General features: G+C 36.2%; 1 protein-coding gene across 2 annotated transcripts in view; it reads right to left on the bottom strand.

Annotated features, from left to right (window-relative positions):
* FIG4 (FIG4 phosphoinositide 5-phosphatase) overlaps positions 1-18044 on the bottom strand; it is a 107168-nt gene that overhangs the window by 74389 nt on the left and 14735 nt on the right. The window contains exons 2-5 of one of the 2 annotated variants that reach the window (XM_090279747.1): positions 17613-17711; positions 15336-15459; positions 4685-4841; positions 2147-2197 (exon numbers count right to left, since the gene is read on the bottom strand). In XM_090279747.1, the coding sequence (XP_090135873.1) occupies positions 2147-2197; positions 4685-4841; positions 15336-15459; positions 17613-17711 (431 nt within the window). Of the gene's footprint in view, positions 1-2146; positions 2198-4684; positions 4842-15335; positions 15460-17612; positions 17712-18044 lie in introns of those variants that run through there. The other variant, XM_090279746.1, reaches the window with a different exon arrangement.

The following is an 18044-nucleotide window of genomic DNA, read 5'->3' as shown; positions in this document are numbered from 1 at the left end:
GATTAATATTTTCTATCCTGATTTATTTCCTTAGAATACATTTTCATATATACTTAATGCTACATTCTTCTCTAGGAAAGTTATTCATTTATAATGCTATTAAGAGTACATTGGGCAGAGAGAGGAAACGGGAAGCAAGGATGAGAGGATCAGAAACCTCTGGGACAGCTATAAAAGGCCCAACATAAGAATCATTGGTTTGCCAGAGGGCGAAGAAGATGAACTAGAAATTGAAAAATTAAGTGAAAATATAATAAAGCAGAACTTCCCAAACTTGGGGAAGGAAATAGACTTACAGGTCCAGGAAGCACAGAGAGTTCCAAAAAAACTGGACCCAGGGAGAACCACTCCAAGACACATTATAATCAAAATGTCAAAAGTTAAAGATAAAGAGAGAATCTTAAAAGCAGCAAGAGAGAAGAAAAGAATCATGTACAAAGGGGTCCCAATTAGACTATCAGCTGACTTCTCAAGGGAGAACCTGCAGGCAAGAAGGGACTGGCAAGAAGTATTCAAAGTAATGAAAAGCAAAAACCTACAGCCACGAATACTCTATCCAGCGAAATTGTCATTCAGAATAGAAGGGCAGAGAAAGTGTTTCCAGGACAAAACAAAACTGAAAGAGTTCATTAGATCCAAACCACTGTTATATGAGATGCTAAAAGGACTGGTTTAGAAAAAGGAGGATCAAAGCTATGAACACTAAAATGAAAACTGCATCACAAGAACCAACAGCAGAAGCGAGGGAATTGAAACAAAGGCAAACTAAACAGGCAACGAGAGTGGAAAAAGAACTATAGGTATGGGGAACATATTGGGGGGAGGTCAAGAGGGAGGGGGAACGGGGAGAGGGAGGGAGATGATATAGGAATTAAGGATCATGGTAGGAGGGAATGGAATAGACAGAGAGAGGTTGAGAAGAACTATATGCACAACTAATGGACATGGTCTAAAAGGGGGGGACAACTGGAGGGAGGGGGGCCACCAGGTGGAGGGGAGCAGAGGGAAGGGAAATTGGGACAAATGTAACATTATAATCAATAAAACACATTAAAAAATAAATAAAAAAGGAGCTATAGTTAAAGAGAAGAACTGGAGGGCAAAATAAAATCTCACTCAATGTATTTTTACCTATGATTTTCATACATACACTCACTCGCTCATGCATTTTGTCTCTTTGTGAGGGTTTATAACATTCTCATTATTAATAAATAAATATTCTAATTTTATCCTTTTTATAAGGAAATATAAGCATTACTTTGGAAATCACTATTTTTTCCCCCAACTACAAAAATAAATAAATTTTAAAAATCTGAAGAACCTAATGAAATTTAACATATTTCCAAAGAGGATTCTGGACCAAAATTTTTTTTAAAAAGAGAGATATTCTTGTAGACAAAATTTGAGTATCACTGAACCAGTAATGTTGACTTCCTGATTTGGAGGATTTGTGCCCTGATATCTCTGCATGGGAATATACAAACCAGAGTGTGTAGAGACATGTCTGTCTTATATATATATATATATGTAAAGAGAGCATGAGGACAAGAAAACAAATGTAATAAAATGTTCATTGGAGAATCTAGATGAAGGAGATATGGAAATTCTTCTTACTGTTCAGAAATTTTTTCTGTGTGAAATTATTTCAAAATAAACTATTTTTAAAGGGGAAAAAAAAAGAGTACATTGGAATAAAATATACTTACAAAAAAAAAAAAAAAAGAAAGAAAGAAACCAGTACATTGGTATTACAACTGTGCTTCCTATCTTGAATTTATTTTTATCTAATTTTGCTAAATTGGTACCTGAAAATTGAACTGTGAAATTGTTACAACTCTGTAGTAGAGATTAAATACAAATTTCATTTTTGTATTTCAAAATTACAAAAAGAATATTTCATTAAAATCCCATCTAAAACAAAAATGATTTTTATAGTGAGAATAATTACCCTTTAATTTGTCCATTCAAGTACCATATTTTTAAAAGATAGAAATACCTGTATTATTACATCTCCAATAAAATAATTTGGCCATTAAAAAAAACAATAGAAGAAGTATTAATATGTCCTCTGATTTTGTTTTCACCTCTTTGAAAATAATACAAACATGTAAGTGGCTGACAGGAGAAAAACTAAGCTCAAACTTACCTAAAATAAAAATTGCTGGACAAGTCCACATTTTGAAATATTCGTAGATACCTTAAAAAAAGAACCAAAGCATATTACTATTATTTTTTATAGTTTAATATATACTCAAATATTCATTTATTTTTGTAAATACACTCATTAAAACTGAGGAATTCAATGCAGAACTGTATAAAGGATTTCATCTGAAGCAATTTCTAAGTCAGTTGATCATCCCCTTCAGAGACCCTAACCTTAGAGTTGGACCAATTTCTCATCACTGATTATGCCACAGAAGGAGGGTTATGTACTTACATGTGTGGGCCACATAGGCATTGTATTTACAATGTGCTTTGTAAATGCTTTGAGGCTGGAGAAATAAAGAGTAACTCAAACAACCAAAATGTTTGTGAACCACCCTAATTTTAAGTTGGAAAGTTTTTAAAGTGAAAAAAAAAGTATAGAACAAAATATCCACATACCTACCATTCAGGATTAATAAATGTTAACATTTTTTCATATTCATTTCAACTTTTTAAAGACTTCCGATCACAAATGGGTATTGAATGTCAAATATTGTTTCTACAAATATTAAAAAAATCATAAATTTTCCCTTTAATATTTTAATGTGGTAAATTGTTCTAGTAAATTTTCTAATGTTGATACAGCCATGTACCACAGGGATAACTGCTATGTGTCATGTATGAAATGTTTAATAGCACTATATTTTACTTTCTAGTATTTTACCAAATATTTTAACTTTAATACATTATAGGATTATATAGTTTTATAAGTATGTTAAAAGTCTTAAGTATCTAGTAATAGTACTTCAGTCTATCTATAACAAACTATTAATATAATTGTATCTTATTCTGGATGTCTATTTGCTACATAGTATTTTTTAAATTTCTTTTTTTGTTGTTCTATTACAGTTGTCCCAATTCACTCTTTAAAAATAATCAAATCACTATATAGAACAACATAATTTGTGTTACTAGTCTTAGCTAAAGAATCATAAAGGTAGGCTTATAAATAATACAAAGCTCTTCAACTTTTCCCATCCCTTGGATTTATATGTGTTGGTCTGCCTCATTCACTTCTAACCAATATCTTACGCCTGCCTGTAAGCTATAAGGGATATCTTCTTTTTTTTTTTTCAGTTAGTATAAGAGAAAAGCCCACTTTATCTGGTAAATTCTACTTACTTTCATCTGAAACGAATTATTTGTCAACAACCTCATTTCCGAATATCATCAAAGACAATGTCACAAGAATTCAGAAAACTATTATCTAAAAGGAGTTTTTAGAGAGCCACATCACCTTTAAATTTTGGTTCATGTATCTAGAGCAATACTATAAAAGTAGAGTGTAATTAAAATCTGTTACCTTCTCTAAAAACTTATAAGCATGGCTAACTTTGTTCCATTTAACCTTTACATTATATTTAATAAGTAAATTTACTTAGTAACATAAATCAATTCTATTATTTTCTCTATCAAATTATTAATAGACTTTTCCCATATTACCAAGGCTCAAATGATTTCCTCCCAAAAGTTTTTCAAATTTCAAAAAAATTGGGGGAAAAACAGTATAATTAGCATCAGTACGGCCTTTATCAGAATTCACTGTTAAATCTTTCTCCTTAAATCCACATATATACATTCACTCTTTAAATTGTTTTTGCTATTTCTGTGAAAAAGTGTCATATTCAAGTACATTTTATTTTTCTAAAACGTTTTTAGTAAGTGGCAGACATAATCACACCTCACTTCTAAATATTTTAGGATAGATCTATTATGAACAAGAACAATCTCCTAGATAACCACAGTATCATTATTAAACCCAAAATTTAATATTGATCCAATTTTACCTAGTCTATAATCCACTTACAGCTATCCCGATAAAGTCCTTAATAGCTCTGTGGGTACATGCACATGCATGCATACACACGTTTTAATCCAGAACTCCACAGAAATTCAAGTGCTGCATTTGGATGTCATGTCTGTCCTAGATTCTAGAACAGTCCTCTAGCTTTCTCTGTCTTTGATGACACTGACATTTTTTGAAGAGCCCAAACCAGTTGTCTTACAAAACGTCCCACAGTATGAATTGGTCTGATTATTTCTTCATGCTTAGATTCAAGTGAAATATTTTAAGCAAGAAAACTACACAGGTAACCTGTGTTCTTCCCATTGTTTCACATTAAGAAGCAAATAACGTCAATTTTGTTTCATTATTGGTGATGTTGAATTCGATCATTTGATTTAAGTATGTTTGCCATTTTGTTCCTCTTTGTAAAAAATAGATTCATATAGTATATGTTGAGATTGAGTATTTTGTTTCTCAATAATAACTTCTCACCTAATAGTTTCAGCAACCATTATCAATCCTCACCTGAACCAATTATTATAATGGAGGTTTTTAATAGCCCTTGAAGTAAAGTTGAAGAATTCTGAGCCAGTATTTTACATTTTTAACATAACATTTATAATCTTTTGACTATATTTTGTTTTCTAATTGATCTACCACATTAAAAAAATAGTAGTTACCACTGGTACATACCTAGCTTCATCAGGATGAGTAATTCGTACAGAGTCATTGGGTATATAGATCATGTTTGTATCTTCAATCTTATATATTGCATGACCTCCAATATCTGCCATCTTCCTCCTTTTAGTTATTAATACAATATAATAGCCTTCTAAAAACCTGACAAAACCTACAAAGAAGATAAATATGTTTCTTCAACATAGTAATACTTTTAGATACACATTAAAAAGGCAAAATAATTTTGACACATTTCCTATTTTATTTCTCTCTGTGATTTACAGCCATACAAATTTTCAGTCATCTTAGAATTATTCTCTAGAAATATCTATACTGACATTTATCTCACTTAAAAATCTTACTGAAAACAATTTTATTCCATTCATTTACTCTTTTATATTTAGCCTCATTCCAAATAGAACTGAGGTGCTGTAAACAAAAATATATACAAGATTAAGCAGAGTTGTTGTTCAATGGGTATGGAGTTTCAGGTTTGTAAGACAAAAAGTCTAGAGCAGTGGTTCTCAACCTTCCTAATGCCACGACCCTTTAATACAGTTCCTCATGTTGTGGTGACCCCCAACCATAAAATTATTTTCGTTGCTACTTCATAACTGTAATTTTGCTACTGTTGTGAATCGTAATGTAAATATCTGATATGCAGGATGTATTTTCATTGTTACAAATTGAACATAATTTAAGCATAGTGATTAATCACAAAAACAATATGTAATTATATATGTGTTTTCCGATGGTCTTAGGCGACCCCTGTGAAAGAGTCGTTCGACCCCCAAAGGGGTCACGACCCACAGGTTGAGAACCGCTGGTCTAGAGATCTGCTGCACAAGATACATACATACTTAACACCACTGTACTGTACACTTAAAGTTGGCTAAGATTGTAAGTTTTACCTTTATGTTCTTATATAAAGATATAAAATAAGTCAATATATTAAGTCGATTGTTATAAAGATATAAAATAAGTCAATAAAAATATTTAAAAACAAAAATCACATACTTTTTTAGAAACTTATTGTACTGTGCTAACACGCACAATCTCAATGGGAGATAAAGATTAAGCACCTCTCTAGATTTGTTTAATCATGAAACCTCATCTCCTATTTTAAAAAAGAAAGTAGCGGACTTCCGGCCAAGATGGAGGCTTAGACGGACGCACTAGGTCTCCCTCTACAACTAGAGAGGAATACAACTACTTCAAAACAAAGGATAACTAGAAATTCCAGAAAATAAAACTACACGGAAGCCCAACATATGAAGTTATAAACCAGCGGCGCCCTTTGGGCAGGTAGGAGAGAAAAAGGGGGCGGTGCTGTTTGCGGTCGCACCAGGGACAGCGGCGGGGAGAACAATCCCGGCTGCAGTCGAACCCCCGGCAGCTCGCGACCCCAACGCTGGGGAAAGCAGCCACCACATCGCCTTGAACAGTGAGGCCCAGGGGGGCGGGAGGACGGATCCCGGTCTCCTAGCGGAATAACTGTGTGAATCCATCTTGGACCCCCGCCCCCAAAGAAAGCGCCGCAAAAGCACCACGGCACAGCAAGAAAGGTTGCGGAACGGCGCCGGTCGCTGGGTCATTACGAGTACACAGGCACTGCCCCCTACAGCCGGCCCAAGAAAGCAAAACGCATCTGTCAAAATGAGGCAGACAACTATAGAAATCCCGGTGGCACAGCTCACCAGGCAACAGATGGAGAACCTGACAGATGAACAGATAAGAAACCTGTCAGATGCTCAGTTCTGGGCCATTGTTATCAGGTGGCTTACAGAATTCACAAAAGAGCAGGAAAAAGATATGAAAGAAGCGAAAAACTTTCATAACGAAAGGAACAAAACCGCATACGAGACAGAAGGAAAGGAAATAAAATCCAGAGTTCATTTCAACAAACTGGAATATGGAGAAGGAACAAGCAGTCAACCAATGCAGCGAGAGGAAATGGGAAGCAACAATGAAAGGATCAGAAACCTCTGGGACAGCTATAAAAGGCCCAACATAAGAATCATTGGTTTGCCAGAGAATGAGGAAGATGAACTAGAACTTGAAAAATTGAGTGAAAATATAATAAAGGAGAACTTCCCAGACTTGGGGAAGGGAATAGACCTGCAGGTCCAGGAAGCAAGGAGAGTTCCCAAGAGACTGGACCCAGGGAGAACCACTGCAAGACACATTATAATCAAAATGTCAAAAATTAAAGATAAAGAGAGAATCTTAAAAGCAGCAAGAGAGAAGAAAAGAATTATGTACAAAGGGGTCCCAATTAGACTATCAGCTGACTTCTCAAGGGAAACCCTACAGGCAAGAAGAGACTGGCAAGAAATATTCAAAGTAATGAAAATCCAAAACCTACAACCACGAATACTCTATCCAGCGAAATTGTCATTCAGAATAGAAGGACAGAGAAAGTGTTTCCAGGACAAAATAAAACTGAAAGAGTTCATTAGATCCAAACCACTGTTATATGAGATGTTAAAGGGACTGGTTTAAAAAAAAACAGAAGCTAGGGAGATGAAACAAAGGCAAACTAAATAGGCAACGAGAGTGGAAGAGGAACTGTGGGTACGGGAAGCATATTGGGGGGAGGTCAACAGGGAGGGGGAATGGGGAAAGGGAGGGAGATGATATAGGAATTGGGGATCAAGGTAGGAGGGAATGGAATAGACGGAGAGAGGTTGGGAGGAACTGTATGCACAACTAATGGACATAATCTAAAAGGGGGGGACAACTGGAGGGAGGGGGGCCACCGGGTGGAGGGGAGCAGAGTGAAGGGAAATTGGCACAAATGTAATAATTTAATCAATAAAACACATTAAATCTGAAAAAAAAAAAAAAAAAAAATAAGAAATCCCGGTGGCACAGCTCACCAGGCAACAGATGGAGAACCTGACAGATGAACAGATAAGAAACCTGTCAGATGCTCAGTTCTGGGCCATTGTTATCAGGTGGCTTACAGAATTCACAAAAGATCTGGAAAAAGATGAGAAAGAAGCGAAAAACACTCATAACGAAAGGAACAAAACCACATACGAGACAGATGGTGAGGAAAAAAAATCCAGAGTTCATTTCAACAAACTGGAATATGGAGAAGGAACAAGCAGTCAACCAATGCAGAGAGAGGAAATGGGAAGCAACGATGACAGGATCAGAAACCTCTGGGACAGCTATAAAAGGCCCAACATAAGAATCATTGGTTTGCCAGAGAGCGAGGAAGATGAACTAAAACTTGAAAAATTAAGTGAAAATATAATAAAGGAGAACTTCCCAGACTTGGGGAAGGAAATAGACTTACAGGTCCAGGAAGCACAGAGAGTTCCAAAAAAACTGGACCCAGGGAGAACCACTCCAAGACACATTATAATCAAAATGTCAAAAATTAAAGATAAAGAGAGAATCTTAAAAGCAGCAAGAGAGAAGAAAAGAATTATGTACAAAGGGGTCCCAATTAGACTATCAGCTGACTTCTCAAGGGAGACCCTGCAGGCAAGAAGGGACTGGCAAGAAGTATTCAAAGTAATGAAAAGCAAAAACCTACAACCACGAATACTCTATCCAGCGAAATTGTCATTCAGAATAGAAGGACAGAGAAAGTGTTTCCAGGACAAAATAAAACTGAAAGAGTTCATTAGATCCAAACCACTGTTATATGAGATGTTAAAGGGACTGGTTTAGAAAAAGGAGGATCAAGACAATGAAATCTAAAATGAAAACTGCATCACAAGAAACAACAGAAGCGAGGGAATTGAAACAAAGGCAAACTAAACAGGCAACGAGAGTGGAAAAAGAACTATAGGCACGGGGAACATATTGGGGGGAGGTCAACAGGGAGGGGGAATGGGGAGAGGGAGGGAGATGATATAGGAATTAAGGATCATGGTAGGAGGGAATGGAATAGACAGAGAGAGGTTGAGAAGAACTGTATGCACAACTAATGGACATGATCTAAAAGGGGGGGACAACTGGAGGGAGGGGGGCCACCGGGTGGAGGGGAGCAGAGTGAAGGGAAATTGGCACAAATGTAATATTATAATCAATAAAACACATTAAAAATAAATAAATAAATAAATAAATAAATAAAAAAGAAAGTAGCCAATGGATAAACGTTCTAATAAACATACTTTGAAATATGGTGCTTAAAAGTACCAAAAAACTCCATTGGCCCTTGATTACTAGAGGCAAAACAAAACGTGAGCCAGCTTTTTAAAGAAATTAATATTAAGGATACTGAGGTGATCCATGACACCTATGGGCAACCAATATGATTGGACCTCAGTGGGGGATAAAAAAACTTAGTCACGGTCCATTCCTGAACATGTGATCTATTCTTATCTCTCCATAGACCAAGCTCCTTCACTTCCCTGGATCACATAGTGGGACACACAGCTGTGAATAACTCTAGGTTTTACATCTAACAACATCACTGGGAAGAAACTATTTTTATCAAGTTGAATTCCAGAATTCCTAGGGAAGGACCTGGATTGGCCCAACATGGGTTGAGTGCCCAGCCCTCAACCAATCAACTGTGGCCAAGGAATAAAGTTACATTGCATTAGAAGCCATTTATTTATAATACAATAACTAGGTGACCCAGATGGGGTAGGGGAAGCTCGCAGAAAAGTGGAGGCATTGAGAAAACAAACAATATATCCAGTAAATTGCATATCCTTTATGTAATCTTCTACAAATATCACTTCCTATAGTTAAGCTTTTTATGAATACTGGAGCATTATAAAGTTATATTTTATGTTAAACCATTGGAATGCATGGACTACACTGGTGATTAAAGAAAGGCTATGTATGTAACAAGGTCCGTCTGGAAAAAGGCCACCCATTGTTAACATAATGAGAACAGTTTGCATGACATTGCTATAACTTGACAGGCGAGGAAAGTGGACTAGAATGTGCATATGTGAACAATGACGACTTCACTGTACTACTCAGTGGGGGCGGTAGACACCAGTGTGTGAGCACGTGTACTGTGTGGCAGTCGCATTCAAAATTACTGAGCAAGTAGAGCAACAAATATGCATCATATTTTGTATTAAGCTTGGACATTGCTCTGCGGGGATGATGCAGAAGGCTCTCAGGGATGATGCAACGAGTGCAGCGCAAATAAAAGTGTGGCACAAATGCTTCAAAGATGGTTGAAAATCTGTTGAAAGTGATCCATGTTCTGGAAGGCTAACAACAAGCAGAACACCTGAGAATGTTGAACATGTACAAGCAGCAGTCAACAAAGTGTGAAAACTAAAAGCTGATCTGCAGATTCCAAAAACTGTGTCTGAGGTTTTGACATAGGATCTTGGCATGAAACATGTGGCAAAATTTGTTCTGCAGCTTTTGCCACAACAGCAGAAGGAACATTGTGCTGCAGTTGCTAATGACTTGATTCAAACTGCTACTACTGAATCAGATTTCCTCATGAAGGTCATAATCTGAGATAAATGGTGGGTCTACAGCTATGATCTGCAAATGAAGGCCCAGTCATCCCAACAATGGAAGTTTCTATAGATTGACCTAATGACATTAGCAAATGGAGAAACATTTATTCAAGAAGATCAACTAAGTCTTGGTAAGCACAGCATTATCTGTGGCACTGAATCATAGCCTGCTTTTCTCTCACATCCCTTTCTGAGTTCACTATGGCTGAATATCTACTCCAGTCAGGTGTCACCAAGAAGACAGTGCTCCCCTCGTCTGCCCAGCTTTCAGTCTAGGGCCATAGTTTCTGCTCAGGTGGTACAGGCCACCAAAATTTCTCATCCCCTCCAGCTCTGTGTTACAGAAGGCAAGCACAGCTGAGATCTGAGCTCCTTTTTTCTACCCAGATCCTACTCATAGAGTGGAGGCTCTACTCCAGCATGACTGATCAAGAATACTGGGTCCCAATCCCCCTCACTTCAACTCACTCATGGGGCTAGTCAGATACAGCCTTATGCAGCTGACTTCCAACCAGAAACACTGGAGGCCAGCAATGAGACATTGAAAAATACTTACATTTTAGAAATCCACAAAGCACAAAATGTTTTTTTAAAAAGTGTTCATTTATGTTCCTTTCCTTGCCTTAGAGATGAACAAAAAATTCCCTTACTGTAGCTAGACATAGAAATGTGAAGGAAAAAAGGTGATGGCGATCTCATTAAAAGCAAGTTTGAAAGTAGTTATCCTTTCGATGGATAAAACTTACAAAGGTAAGGTTCTCGGACGCAGCATAAAAACACTCAAAAAGAATCAAATTGGGTTTATTTTTTTTAATTTTTAAAAATTGATTCTGAGAGAGAGAGAGAGGAGGAGGGAAGGACGGAGGGAGGAAAGGAGAGTGAAAAAAGAGAGACAGAAGCATCAATTTGTTGTTCCACTTATTTATGCATTCAATGATTGATTCTTGTATGTGTCCTGACCGGGGATTCGACTTGCAATCTTGGTGTATAGGGATGACATTCTAACCAACTGAGCTATGCAGCCAGGGCTGCTAATTGGGTTTAAGTAATAAATATTTCTAAGATAAATGAGTTTCCCTCTTCTTCTTACTATATATTTATTATTTTTTACAAAAAATTTATAATAATTTCTCACAACCTACATTCAACTGAATTTTAACTTTATGTTTTTAGCTTTAGACTATATCACCCTACCCTTCCCTTTATAATTTGAATAAAGGAAAGTAAATAAACTGCACAAAAGAGATATTTTTCTACCAGCACAAATGTCTTTGCATATTATAGATGAGACTATGTTCTTCCTTTTACTACAAATTGAAAATGTCACTTTCTCTTTTAAAAGATTCCTATCAAATATCTATAGCTAACAATTAAAAGATTTCAGTTTTGCATGGGTATTTGCCAAAAATCAGTCTATTCATCACTTCAGCACACTGAAAACCACAAATTTTTCCTCTTCATTCTATGTACTTTTGATCTCAGGCCAATTTCATTGAGAACTTCCTAGACACCTAGATGAAAGTCATCATGCAAAGGTAATTCCTGTCTCTCTAAGTAGAGAAGACTGTGTCATTTGAAACAACACTAAGCAAAGTATATAATAAAAGGACAATATGAGAGGATGGAGTATTGTGGAATCATTGTGGTTAGAGAGGATCCTACCAGCCCAACAACAAAAAAGAATGCAATATTTTTTTTAGGAAGGTCACTAGGCCAGTTAGTCATTATCCTGAAAGCCTATAGGGAGAGAGCTCTCTGGAAGAGCAGTATGAAAAACTTCCACAAGGTACCTTGGGCTTTTACACTGAAAGTAAGGGTTTAAAAACTTTACAGTGATTTAAGATTGCCACAAGATGTGAGTGCATGATCAATGAACTTGCCTCAAACATGGTATAGACTAGTTGGATATTATTAAACTTGTGTGATGAGTCTCATATGGTCCAAGGTGCAGACAAGTTCTGCACAGTAAGATAATGTGTTGGTTTGTGATATATTAGTGGGGAAAAAAAATCTTGTCCCTTACTACAGATAGTTGAGAAGCACTGCTCTAGATTCTTATAGATTATGAACTAAATTAACCGTAATAACAATCCAAAACATTCCAGCAAAAATACTGTTCATAAATTAAGAATGCTGAAAAAAGTTAATAAAGAAAATGTTTTAGCTACAGAATAGAAGACAACCATTCTAGTCATTTCATACATGTATTATTTTGACACCCAGACTACACATTTTTCAAAGATCAGCATTTTATGTTTAGCTATTTTAATATCCCTTGTTATTTCTAAGACAGTACTAGATAAATCATAGGCTTTTATTAACTTCCTGTTTACTCTTCACTGATTCTAAGCTTTATTCACATGGTTGAACTGCAATATATAAAGTGCATTTTCATAAAAATAATAAATGCTTGTTTAGTTCATTAATGTGTCATATTACTGGTAGGTCAGTCTTTCAGTGACTCCATCACCCAGAAACAGTCTCAAACCCGAGAGGCCTCTATTTGAGAAGTAGCTACCACAACACCTAAGTATGTCACCTTTAAAAGAAACATGGAGACACCTTTAGCCCTCACTCAGAGTTTATTAACTAATACTGTGTATAAAATAAATATCTGGTTACAAACTTGGTTATCAATTGATTAAAATAAAGCTTCTGGTTTTACAAGCTTAGTTATCAATAGGTTTAAAATGAGACAAGTGACATTGCTAAAAGCAAACATTTCAAGTACAATTAATGACCAGAGTATGTATCATAAAAACAAAATAGTAAAGCAGTAAAGGCAAACTGCCCAATACAACTCCAGAATACCCAAGGGCATCAAAGAAGCTTAAATTTTGAATTATAAACTCTGGCTAATGAAACGTTCAATATTACATATACCTTAGGCAAGTTCCATTTTTAAAAAAGTTGTAATAAAGTATCAGCATTTAAAGGAATAAGTTTAACCTATTAAGCCTATAGTATTTAAAACACATTTTTATTTCCAATTTTTTCTTTAAAACATAAGCAATACAAAGTAAATTTTAACATGTGGAATTTATGGAATTTAAACACATGATCCCACATGACATACACAGACATGCACATACTCACAAACACTTATCTATTAAATATGTAAGTAACCTCAAGGGACTTGTCAAGACCTAGCAGAAAGGGTAGAAAAGGAGCCAGTCCTAAGGAGATGAATCATACCTACCACTCTTGATCTTCCCTAACACCACCTAAGACAAACAATGGACCTTGAGGGATAACATATGAAAAGCCCCAAGAGCACAATAAGAAAAACAAACTTAAAATATGGCAGAATATAATCAAAGTATCAATAAACATCAAGTCACAAAATAGAAAGTGCTAATCAGAAAAACTAACATAATAATTTGAAAATACAGAGGAGCAAAAGTAGGTTTAAAGTTGTCCATATGGAAAATAATACAACAATAAATAATAATGCAAGAATAAACTCTGTTTCTCAACTGTAAACCTACTTTTGCCTCACCCTATATACAGCATAGTTCAGTTCATAGTAGTTTTGTTAACGTCTATAGATACCAGTCACTTAGTCAGTAATGCATACAGTCCAATAAATTTAAGAAACACAGAGATAATTCTTAGGTGTTAAAAAAATAGATTCAAAATAAGGCTCTGCCAACAGAGAAGCTGAACTACAACTGCCCTCTTCTTGGCTTCCAAGGTCCCAAGCAATCTGGCCTCACCAACAACTCACCAACATCCCAGGACTCATGGGAATGTTCCTGCCTATGCCTCTACTGTCATCCCTGCTAGAGTTCTCTCCTCTCTTCCCCGTATCCACCCAAATCTTGTCCCTCCTTTAGTGTCCAGCCTAAGTCTCGTCTTCTCCAAGAAATCTATCCTGGCCATTCCAGCTCAAGTTACCTACCTCTTATGAAATCTCTACCACCACTTAACTTTTACCACACAGCTTGGCTCTTAATTATATTCTTGGAGTAGTCTCATATGCACTGGTTTTTGTCCCTTATCCTAGTCGAATCATCCTAAAACCCCTCCCCCAGGGACAAATCCATGGTACAGCAAAGGCAGGTTTATTGACCCAGTACAATGAGGGACAATGTACACCAGAGAAACTGTGGGGCACTCACAAATGCCCCCCAAGCCAGACAGTAGATTCCTTAAAGGCCAGACCCATATCTATATCTGTTTATGAGTAATTAAAGGAGTTATTACAGGATTTAAGGGAAGACTTTAATTTTTTTTTTTTTATCCTCACTTGAGGACATGCTTACTGATTTTAAAAAAAGGGGAAGGGAGGGAGAGAGAGAGGGAGAGAAATATCTATGGTTGCCTCTCACATGCACCCCAACTGGAGACCAACCCACAACCCAAGTATGCGCCCTGACCAGAAATTGAACCCATGACCTTTCAATCTACACGAAGACGTTCCAGACAAGCCACACAGGCCAGGGCTTAAAGGAAGAGTTTAGGTCACATTTAAATGAAGAGGCTCAAACCAAAGTAGGACTGCATGCAAAGGGATCAATATCAAGCCTGGACTGTGAAGCCGACTCAGGGTCTCGTTTCCTTAAAAACAACAGCACAGCTGTGAACCACTGTGCCCAGGAACCCCTCATCTGAAGCTCTGCACCTCAGGTGCAGATTGAGGCTGCTTTTCTGTGTCAAAGTGACAGAGGTCATCCAGGTAAGAGGGGAATGTTTGCTCTCATTGACATAATTTCAAACAGCAAAGTCTCAAATAGTCTGTGATTCTAGAGGACAAAGTTTCTCAGTGAGTAAGAAAGCAGCAGTCATTCAAAGGAGGGGTTATGACACTTTATGCTGCAGCAGGGCCTGGGGAGAAACTTCTGTTCATTTTAAAGCTGGTCTTACCTCTATCTGTTTATTCAGCTGACAAATGATAGGGCAGATGTGCACAGTCCAAGCTCACTTTTACTTTTTCATTCCTCAACAAGCCAGACAGCAGACTCCTTGAAGGCCCAAACTGTTTCTGTATTATTTGTTTGTATCCTATATGAAACTGAGTACAGTGCTGAGCACATAGCAGATGCTATATAAAGACTGTCTGCTATCTGATTGATGGATAATGAAGTTTTAAACAACTAGCACCACAGACGGCAGGTCATAATTACGAAGTTATATAGGCTTGCGAACTATTTATAAGTAGTCTATGTAGATTTTTTACAAAAGAGGTAGTAAAAGGGAGGTACATTTCTTACCTACGATACCAAAGGCAGTAACAGCTCGAAATAACCCAGAGGACCCTTTCTGTCCCATCTTGGTTCTGTTTCCTAGATCCAAGCGGCCCAGAAGCTCTCTCACTTCTTGAGGAGTATATACATGCTGAAAGTAAGCAAATTTAATCTGTAAGTTGTGCTTAATTTTTAGATTATTTGTTCTTTACTCCTGAAAATTAAAAGTTGCCTACAAGAATCATTAATTATTTCACAGAGAAGTATATATTGGGTTGGCCCAAAAGTTCATTTGTTTTCTTCCATACAATGGCTTTAGTAGCATTTAGGTGTCAACTTCATTCAAAACAATTTTGTTAGATTGTATTGTGACAGCTGTCTATCAGCATGCGTTTTAAAAAGAAACTATCAAAATTGGTGAATATTGAAGATGGAAGAAAATATGCAACATTTTTTGTTATACTGTGCTTTATTTATTTCAAGAAAGGTAAAAATGAAACTGAAATAAAAAAAAAAAATTTGTGTGGTATGTGGAGAAGATGCCATGACTGATCAAATGTGTCAAAAGTGATTTGCAAAGTTTCAAGCTGGAGATTTCTTGATAGATGATGCTCCACAGTAGGGTGGACCAGTCGAATTGATAGTGATCAAGTTGAGACATTAACTGAGAACAATCAACGTTATACCACAAGGGAGATAGCCAACATACCAAAATATCCAAATCAATAGTTATTGGTGAAAATAAAAAATGCGTCTTTTATTTTATGAAAAAAACCATATGGACTTTTTGGTCAACCCAATAATAAATGCAGAACTAATTCTTTAATATTAGCAATTAAGGGTAGTTATTGGATCATGTTGCTATATTAAAAAATTGTATCACAACCTTATCTTCTGAACAAGAGATTTAAGGTCTCCACAGACAAATTTCAAGAAATCTGCAAACCTCTTAAAATTATATGCAAAGTTTTGGTCATTTGTGCATTTTTATAAAGGCCCATAGCTCTTCTTTTCAATATATATTTCTTATTTTGTTTTTTTTTTAAATTTCAACTATACTAGTGTTTTCTTTTTTAAAAAAATTTATTTATTTGTTTGAGAGAAGGGAAAGGAGAAAGAGGGAGAGAAACATCACTGTGTGGTTGCCTCTCACTCATGCCCCCAGCTGGGGACCTGACGTGCAATCTAGTCATGTGCCCTGACTGGGAATCGAACCAGCGACACTTGGCTCGCAGGCCGACACTCAATCCACTGAGCCACAGCAGCCAGGTAATAATATTTCTTATTGTTATTCTATTACAGTTGTCCCAATTTTCCCCCATTGCTCTCCCTTCCCCAAGCCCCCCCCCCCCCCCCCCGCTGACCTTGCTCCCACAGTCAATCCCCACCGTGTTGTCCACGTCCATGGGTCATTTATACCTGGTTCCTTGAGTAGACCCTTCCCATAGCTTTTCTTAGAAGCTCAAAGAGATTCTTAATCAACTACTCCCACTCCCAAATAAAGGCAAGAATTATTACACTATATTAATAAAAAACTCCTAGATTTGGGCACTGGGAGAGATCACAACACCCTGGAGTGCAGGAAATCACAAAATAGAATTTATCTAAAAGTATATAAGACAGAAAATAGTTTTGTAAGAGCTTAGCGAAAATGAGTTCTAAATTACTAATATATTTGAAAAACCAGGAATCTACATGGATTCAAAAATATTCATAGGCAGGAACTTTAATACAAGTAAGTTCTCTCATTTGAAAGAGTTAAAATTAACTGTTCAACACCATTATATTGTATTTCTCTTTTGACTAACAGCCTCATGTTTTTGTGCCACTTGAATTAAATCTTGTATTCCTGACTCTGGATAATGTAACATTTGGATGAGAATGGCTTAACATTTCTCTAGAGCGTAGCATAATAAAGTCTGCAGTACAGAAGTCCTCTCTGACTTCAAGTACTTTCATATGAAAGCACAGTAATAAATAATCTCTTCAGTAGGTGAAATATTGAGTTAATGGAATTATTAAGGTGTCGCTCCTTTAAGAAAATACATTCTTATCTTGTCCAAAGAGTTTCCTTTGTAAAACAAATCAAAATGAGGAACAAAGTGCAATTCTAGCATACTACTTGACATCAGTAATTCCTAGAAACCACCTGAGAGATTCAAATTCTAGCCAACCATGAAAACTGTCATTGTTAGATGCATAATAAAAAATTACATATCACTACAAGGTGTAAGGATATTTCATATCCTTTAAACAAATACAAAAGTTTCTGTGTGTATTCAGATTTGCAAGATACTTACTTACCTTATCATCAATTATGACCAAATCTTTTGGTTCTGTTCTATCAATTTTCAAAACACGGTATTTTGTTTCTGCATGATTGCTCCCAACTAGAAAGTATCTCTATAAAATAAAAACAAATGTCATTAGTTTTTTAAGGCATTCTGCTTTACACACATTTAATAACCACATCAGTTTTTGAAATTAAATACATTAATAAAGTGAGGTTACTTTTTAAAAGAGATATTTCTGTTAAATATAACTGGCAGATTTAAAAAAGGCTGGTTCAAAAGGTCAGTTTTAACACTAAAATATTCTTAGTGATGTAAGCATCAGTGTGATATCCAAAACGTACCCAGTAACCAGGTCAGATGGATTTAATTGTATTATATAGAGATTAACCTAACTGATGGGAGACTGATGTTTAAACTTTGCCAGGAAGGAGCAGCTCTGGTA

Source organism: Furipterus horrens, unplaced genomic scaffold (genome assembly GCF_987537825.1).
Source record: "Furipterus horrens unplaced genomic scaffold, mFurHor1.1.pri manual_scaffold_6, whole genome shotgun sequence".
NCBI classification, from domain to species: Eukaryota; Metazoa; Chordata; class Mammalia; order Chiroptera; family Furipteridae; genus Furipterus; species Furipterus horrens.
This window is presented reverse-complemented; position numbering and strand designations above follow the sequence as displayed.